The sequence below is a fragment of the Ananas comosus genome, linkage group 7, assembly GCF_001540865.1.
Source record: "Ananas comosus cultivar F153 linkage group 7, ASM154086v1, whole genome shotgun sequence".
NCBI lineage: Eukaryota > Viridiplantae > Streptophyta > Magnoliopsida > Poales > Bromeliaceae > Ananas > Ananas comosus.
The window spans coordinates 7,368,589-7,377,183 of record NC_033627.1 but is presented as its reverse complement, the minus strand read 5'-3'; the positions used below and the strand labels follow the sequence as shown (position 1 = coordinate 7,377,183).

Genomic DNA, 8,595 nt, shown 5'->3' with positions numbered 1-8,595 from the left:
TCATTATATTCATTCATATTCATGCATTTTACACCTCAACTACCATTCCTTTTTCATCCAAATGCAATCTAAATTATTACAACATTTATATCTTTAATACATCATGTTACATTGTGTTCTTTTCATTTCTTTAACCCCTAAGCTATGTCGACGGGGTACTGCTAGCTATGGTCTCTGGGGTAGGGCGCTATCTACGGAGCTACGCCCTTTCCTCGCGCCGCCGCGCCGCTCACGTGCGAACGTGTAAACACCCCAAAACTACGTGGGGTGAGAACCAACTCCATGGTTCCCAGTGGGTACGGCCACCCAAGGAAAAAGCTCGACCAATAGGTCCAAGGGAGGCAACTGCAAGTTAGTTCAATAAACAGATAGATATATATCTTGATTATGCAACGAATAAAACCATGCATTGCCTCACGAATGCAATAATGCAATGCTATATGCAAATCATGCAATAATGCAACTATGCAACCAACTAGTAGTTCATTTGACACTACTTTCAATTCTGCTAACCATAGCTCATCCATTCGATATCTAAGGTTTCCTCTATCTTAGATTCTTGTCAATCACCGTTTTAATCATAAAGTTTCATCTACCTTTACAAGGCTAACCACCCGACTCGGTCTTGAGTCAATCGTCTGCGGAGTACCGCACTAGAACCAGGCTCGAGGCGATGGACGTCTCACATACACCTCAGCCCTAAATCCTCTCGACTAGGATACCAAATCCATAACTCATAATGCATACTTGTTGTACACTCATTTGGCTATGACCCAATCTTACCGGTTAACCATGTTAACCCCAATAACTCACAACCAAATCCCTTAATAACGGGGGACTCGAACCTCCCTAGGGACCGTCAACTGGTGGGACTTTACCACGCCCAGTGGTGACCAACTCCGGAGCGCACCGCCCGAGGGGGAGCTACCTCCCTCAAGCCAAGACGTAACGTGAGTATCGATCCAATCCTCAACTTGAGGATTCATAGCCACTCGTCACAATGCCAATGTCATGATAGGTCTCTACCTATTTAATCATGCCACTCTCTATGTCAACTTGGACCAATGTCAATATGGTTAAACTATGTTTAACAATCACTTTCTTGATGCCAATCATGTCTCTATTGTCATTGTCACCCTTGTTTACTAATGTTCAAGTCCAACTCTCACATTTACACAATAATAGGGTCCTAACATACATGAATGACACCAGAATATATATGATCAATCACCACAAGTGTTTGCTAGGTTCAAGATGCTAGGTTTAATGCCACTCGATCTAATATATATATAGATTGTCCACTATGTTCCACAACATGGCAATATGTCATCAAGTATGTTTTTCTATTTAACATAATCCACAATATGTAAATTCATAATATATCATCATGCACATATACCACTAGCATCACATGATTTGTCAACATACATATAGTCATTATCCAAAATAGTCCATACTTAGCATCTCATGCATTCTTTTAGCACTTAATTCATTATGCATTACATTTAGCATATTCTACAACATGTCATCATACATTCCTTTTATGATGTTCTTATAATGCTAACATTCATACGCCCTTTATATTATGCATTCAAAGCATTAATCATATGCATTCATCTAGCATTTCTATAGTATGTTAACATGCATTCTTTTCACATTCTTATATTATGTCAATATGCATCAATATGAAATCTCATTTCTTAGACATAAAGGGCGACCTAGTCGCTTCGGTAAGCACAACCCACCTCATTTCGCATTCCGATTGCTTGTCGACACTTGCAATCGGCCTCCCGCGGCACCCGGCACCCGGTTTGGCCCGATCTCTCACGCGACCACCCGAACGGCCTCCAATTCACGATCCGAAAATTAAAGGTCTTCGGTTATGTGCCACGATGCTTCAAATCCATTTTCATGAATTTACGATATCGCCTCGGCCCTCCCGGCGGACCCGAAGCCTAAACGTCCATTTCTTTAATAACTTTGTAACGGCTCGTCGGATTGCCGAACCGTCTTCGCCAACGCGTTCGTTTACCTAGCAATTTGGTTTACGGAGTGTCAAATTAGATCAAACCCTCATATTTTACAAAACCCCATTTTCTAAGCCTAACATGAATTAATCTCCAAATAATCCAAATTAAATAGAGCAAATATGTTTATAATGCTCATTAGAGGCTATTAGAACACTTAAAATTAAGGATTAAACCAAATCCTAAAAGCTTACCACAATGTGAACGCCGCGACGAAAACACGCCGCTCCAACGGGCGCACGAAAGCTCGATCCGTCGCCTCCAACGCGTTCGCAAGCATCTTCTCCACCAACTCTCCAATTTTTAGAGAGAGATTTAGAGAGATGAGAGAGATATCTAGAGAGAGGAAGGAGGGTTTCTCTCTCTACTCCATGCGTGCGTGGGTGTGGGCGTGCTCGGGCTGAAGAAGAGGAAGAAGAAGCTTCAGCTTCTTTATAATACACCCCAAGACACTATTCATTCCCGGGCAGCTTGAAATCTGATAACTTTCGTCGGAGCTCCCTGAGTGTCCGTTTGAGTTCAAACTTGACAGTTATGTTCGGTTTTACGTACTGAGCAAGAATATATTTTAAGTTTCCAGTTTCGACCCCATTTGGCTACCGAAAACTATACCGAACTGTAATCTTTATCAGATAACTCTCGGATTTTATTTCTCACTCTACGGGTGTCATAAAAATATGAAACTTGAAATCTAGCCTCATAAAAATATTTTTGACTTATTCTCCAATTTTCATAATTTTCTGAGACTGTGCATTTTCTGCTAATTTATCTGTCCCATTTCCAACAGAAAATTCTAGATCTTCTGTTTTCATTTCGATTTCAGCACAAGTCACTTTTGACTTATGTTTTAATTCTATAAATTCAATAAAAATAGTTTCTCACACTATTTTTATTTATTTTTATTTTTATACCAAAATCTGGTATGTTACATATTCATTACTCTACCCAATCATTCAGTAAATTCAGTAACTCATTCTCAATCTCACGTTTATAAGTCTCATAGGGTAGTAGCCTCGCAGAACTATCCCCCGAGACCGCCTGGGGACAGCTCGCAGACTGTCCGAGCAGTTCTTTGGACTGCCCCTCAAGTGACAAATACTCCGGAGTGCACAGCTTGTGGGGAGCGACCCCTACAAGCGCAGACAGGCTATGTGAGCTTAATCCGAACTCACGAACTGGTCCTACCAACTAAGGTTGGTCTCATCATAAAAATCATGTATTCCAATACCCAAGCTCATAGTGTTTTCGACTACACTAGGGTTCTCATGTTTAATGTCAACTAGATGCCACTCGTTTGTGTTCATTGTTAACTAGATGCCACTCATTTGTGTTCATTGTTAACTAGATGCCACTCGTTCTCTTGACAAGTTCTCAATACCCTAGTCTACACTGTACTAGGTTTTCATTGCTACATGTACATCCAACACATATAGGGTTAAACTGTATCATACTACCTCGAGCACACTAGGTTTTAGTGCTATATAAACTAAGCCACATTAACACTAGCATGCGAATATAGATACTAATAACTCAATTCCCTATATGCAACATGTTCAATATGCAATTTGATCAACATGATAACTCAGACATAGGGAGCAGTTCAACTGCTTCGGGATGGCACCCCCCACATTTTGGTAGTGCCGCTGTCATGCCCCGGGACCCAGCGGAAGCCCGCCCGGCACGTGCCCAGACCCGCCACACGTCTAAAACGCATAAGGCGTCTAAAAACAACAATAATAAAAGCAATAATAAGAGACATCTAGGAGTATCAGAGTATAATAAATGTCTAAATACTACAACAAGGGATAAGGATAAAACTGTAAATCCACTAAATGAAACATAAAGTGATACAAGGAAAACCCAGATACAAGTGCTATAGGTAGATGCACAGGTGGTCTCTATACATGGATACAAAATCTCTCACTCTCTCTCAACTACAAAAAGAAAGAGTAAACCACCTAGGCAAAGTACCGCTCCTCGCTAGCTAGCTAAGCGATCCCCTTGCCGCGATCCCGTGCCTCCGCCGGTGCCGAAGGCTCTGAAAAGTAAACCACAAAACGAGGGCATGAGAACTATTAAAAATAGTTCCCAGTGGGCAATTACTGACTTCAGTGAATGCACCACAAGGCCCAAAGCTACAAAAAGATGTCAGTGACTATAAAAGTAGAAAAGCGAAAGGTAAGTAAAAATGTAACCTACTACGACATGATATCTCTACTTAGCATAAATAGCATAAGTATGAAAGCAACTATGCATGAAGTAAATGTCTCCAACTATCATGATGTTCACAATGTGAAATAGTAAAGTTCCGTTGTTTACTATTCTAATCAATGTCCAAGTAGTATACTAAATCCTCATCTGTCCACATGTCATAATGGATACACAAAGTCAAATCTGAAGAGACCCACCCGAAGGCTGTCTATGGCCCTGAGACCCACCCGTAGGCTGTCTGGCCGGTGCCGAGCCTAATGGCCCCGTGGTAGTCATCATCCCCACCCTAGGAATGAGCCTGTCCCACGGCAATCCACTTCGGCGCCCAATCCCGCACGGCGAATATGAATCGCGATGGCCATCTCCGGAGTGCCGGCTTGTAGGGAGCGACCCTCACAAGCATGTGCGAATGAGCACAATGGCAAGTAGTCAAACGATCTGTCGCAAGTACCAAGTCCTCATGTCTAATAACATGGAATGTGTCAAGTATCTCAAAGGCCTATCCCTATGTCATCATGTCTCTAACATGGAATATAGCAGATATGTAGTGGCCTACCAATATGTCTCTATGTTGCAGTTTCATAGTTTACTAGTTTCAAGTGCCCCTTTATGACACTCTGGTTCTCTATGTCAAAACATGGTAACTATGTTCCAAAGTACATATTCCAAGTCATAATTCTCATAAGAGATGTATTTTTCACTTGCAAAATAAACACTTTTCCCGTATGCATGCATTCTACTCATATAGCTCTACTATATAGTGAAATTTTCATAATACACGAGGCATGCATTTTAAGTGCTCTAAAATTCATATAAATTCCATTTAGCATAGAAATGAACTTAAAAATAATTTACAACAAGTAGAAAGAGCATAGGGGCCATTTCGCCCCATTTCCACGAAGCCAAACCCACCGATGACAACGAAACTCCTCGTGCGCTCCAACGAGGGTGTCCTCTAGTCTCCTAGTACCCTAGAGGTACAAGAACATGAGTCATACGAGCCGAACGAACAATACCTAGCTCAAACATTAAGCTAATCAATCATAGGTGAGGAAAACTCACCTCTAGTGCAAAAATCTCCTCTAAAGCTCCAAAATGAAGCTAGGGCTCATCCAATCCAACCCAATGGAAGCCTCTAATCCACTCAATCTAGCTCCAAAAGCCCTAGATTCAAAATGCCCAATATTAACCCTAAAACCTCATTCTAGGGTTTCATCTCAAAATCTCCAATAAAACTTGAATCTAGAGGGAGAGAACATGTTGCTTACCTCTTAGAAGCTTCAATCCAAGCTCTAAACTATCCAAGTCCCAAGGTCTTCCCTCTACCAAGCTCCAAAATCAAGCTCCAAAGGTGGAAAAGCTTCCAACAAGCAAAAGGAGCAAAAAGAAGGTTTAATCTCTTAAAACCCCAACCAAAATCAAAGAAATCACAAAGGAAGGTGTGGAGGGCTTCCTCACCTTTCTCCCTGCAGGTTCCAAGCTCAGGAGATGCCCTAAGGGCGTGGGGTTACTAATAGAAGGCTACACACGCACAAAACCCCCTGCAGTTTCATTCTGCACGAAATCTGCCTCCTTGTACCGGTACACGGGCTCTTGTACCGGTACAAGGCCGACGAAATTGCAAACCCGAGGCTCGGGTCGCGCGGTCTGCGGCTCTGTACCGGTACAAGCCCGATGGCTGTACCGGTACAACCATCAACCCTTGTACCGGTACAAGGCCAGTCTTGTTCCGGTACAAGTCCTGCTGCAGGCTACCCGAGAGCTGACCAAAAATTCCAATTTTGGGATTTTGGTGCCAAGACTCACTCCAACATCCTCGGGATGCGCGCCAGGGGTCGGAACGCTATCAACGACCCTCCAAAAACTGTGGAGAGGCTCCAAACACAGATCAAACACTCGAATCTTGCAATTTGCTAAGATCCAGTGTATTACAGCCGCGTAGCTAGAAAACTCGATGTCACGATCCTTGTATGTCGCTTCAACTCCTTGGGTCTATACGAACCCTCAAGTACTTGTTTCGGCGATATCTTCACACTCGCTCGTCGTATCGACGAACCGTCTTCGCCGACGCGTTCAGAAACCTAGCAATTAGGTTTACGACCCATCAAAATAGATGAAAACCCTAGATTTCCAAAAATCCCAAATCCGTGCCATAGGTTGGCAACAATGGAGGAATCCGTGGTGCAAGCTTCAAATTCGAGCTCGAACCATCTCCTTACCTTCAATAGGTTCCATTCGAACCATTTTAAGCAACAAAAACCCTAAACCTAAGAAATCCACCATGTAGGGTTGAGGGCTTACCTCAATATCAAGCTCCAAGCTTGCGGGAGAGAGAGAAGAAGATAATCTCCAAGCCCTTGTCTTCTTCTCCAACTTCTCATTCTTCTTCTTCCTCTTCCTCTTCTCCTTTCTCTTCTCCTTCTTTTATTTCTAGAGAGAGAGAGAGAGAGAGGGAAAAGGGTGAGAGTGTGAGGGGAAATGAGAGCAATGAGGGAGAGAAGAGAGTTCCCCACCTCTCATATAAGCCATTTTGCAAATAAGCCCCTTAACTTTCCACTATATGAAACAGCCCTCACTAGGCATTTTCGCAGCAGAGGGACCGGTCCCAGGTTGGGGAGACCGATCCCCGAGAGCCTCTCATTTGGGCAGAAGGGATTTCGCGTTCGGGAACCGGTCCCTGCCTGAGAGACTGGTCCCCGAGAGACCAGTCCTTGCCTGAGAGACCGGTTCCCGAGAGCAACATTTTCGGGACTTAGCCGATTTTCGGCCTTTGATCATTTTTCGCACGCGGGGGACCGGTCCCTCCCTGCCAGGGACCGGTTGCATCAGGAATTCCCCGCAACCATAGCCTCGGGGACCAGTCTCTCCCTACCAGGGACCGGTCCCCGAGAGCAAAACTCCACAAGTGCAGATTTTGCACTGATGCTCTCGCGGACTTTTCCTTAATGCACTTCATGCATTACAATCACCTTCGGACTTTTCGAAGCCCATACCCTCGACAATTAGTCGATTCAAAACGAAGTCTAATCCTCGTATTTCGAGAATTCACTTCCTTACATCCTTTCCACCTTAAAAGAGTTTCGTCCTCGAAACGAACTCAATGCTACCAAACTTACTTAGAACTCAAAGTCTAAACCCATACCTCAACTTAGTCCTCGAACAAGTGAGGGTGATGCATCATCATCTCGCTCTCGAGCTCCCAAGTGGCTTCGCAATCGCTATGATTGCTCTACTGAACTTTAACATAGGGAATTTCTCGATTCCTCAACTTACGCACCTCCTGAGCCAAAATCATCACCGGAAACTCCTCGTAACTCATATCTTCTTGCAGTTCTGGCGGCTCATAGACCAAGACATACTCAGGATCTTGCACATACTTGCGGAGATTGGAGACGTGGAATACGTTGTGCACACCCGCAAGCTTAGGTGGCAATGCAAGTCGGTAAGCCACCGTCCCAATCCGCTCCAAGACTTCGTATGGGCCAATATAACGAGGACTCAATTTCCCTCGCACCCCAAATCTCTTCACGCCTCTCATTGGCGAAACTTTCAAGAACACGCGGTCACCCACCGCGAACTCCATATCTCTACGGCGCTTATCTGAATAGCTCTTCTGTCGAGACTGCGCTGTGAGCAATCTCTTGCGAGCCAGGTGGACTTTCTCCTCCGTCTCTCGCAATACATCGGGACCGAATTCCATTTGCTCGCCCACATCACTCCAATGAATGGGAGATCGGCACTTCCGCCCATAAAGAGCCTCGAACGGTGCCATTCCCATACTTGCATGATAACTGTTGTTGTAGGCGAACTCGGCCATTGGCATGTGCTTACACCAACTCCCCTTATAATCAATGGCACACGCCTGCAACATATCCTTCAGGGTCTGGATGGTTCTCTTTGTCTGCCCATCTGTCTGAGGATGAAACGTGGTACTGGACTCGAGTCGCGTGCCAAGGGCTTCCTGCAGGCTTCTCCAAAAGTGTGAAGTGAACTTGGGGTCTCGATCTGACACAATCGACTTTGGCACCCCGTGCAACCTCACCACCTCATCAAGATACACCTGCGCTAACTTCTCTCCTGCCCAAGTGTTGTGGATCGGCAGAAAGTGCGCCGATTTCGTCAAACGATCCACAATCACCCAAATTGTATCGTGGCCAACTGTCGAGCGAGGTAAGCCGACGACGAAATCTATCGACATATCTTCCCATTTCCAGACGGGAATAGATAAACTCTAAAGCTTCCCCGCTGGGAATCGACGCTCCGCTTTCACCTGTTGACATACCAAACACTTCGCCACGAAGCGCCCAATATCAGCTTTCATTCCCGGCCACCAATAAAGCGTCTTTAACTCGTGAAA

General features: G+C 44.4%; 1 protein-coding gene across 1 annotated transcript; it reads right to left on the bottom strand.

Annotated features, from left to right (window-relative positions):
* On the bottom strand, nucleotides 7,468-7,938 carry LOC109712828. The gene is made up of 2 exons (XM_020236596.1): nucleotides 7,653-7,938; nucleotides 7,468-7,571 (listed from the first exon to the last, which is right to left on the bottom strand). Exons 1-2 carry the CDS (start codon nucleotides 7,936-7,938, stop codon nucleotides 7,468-7,470), a joined length of 390 nt encoding a protein of 129 aa, XP_020092185.1.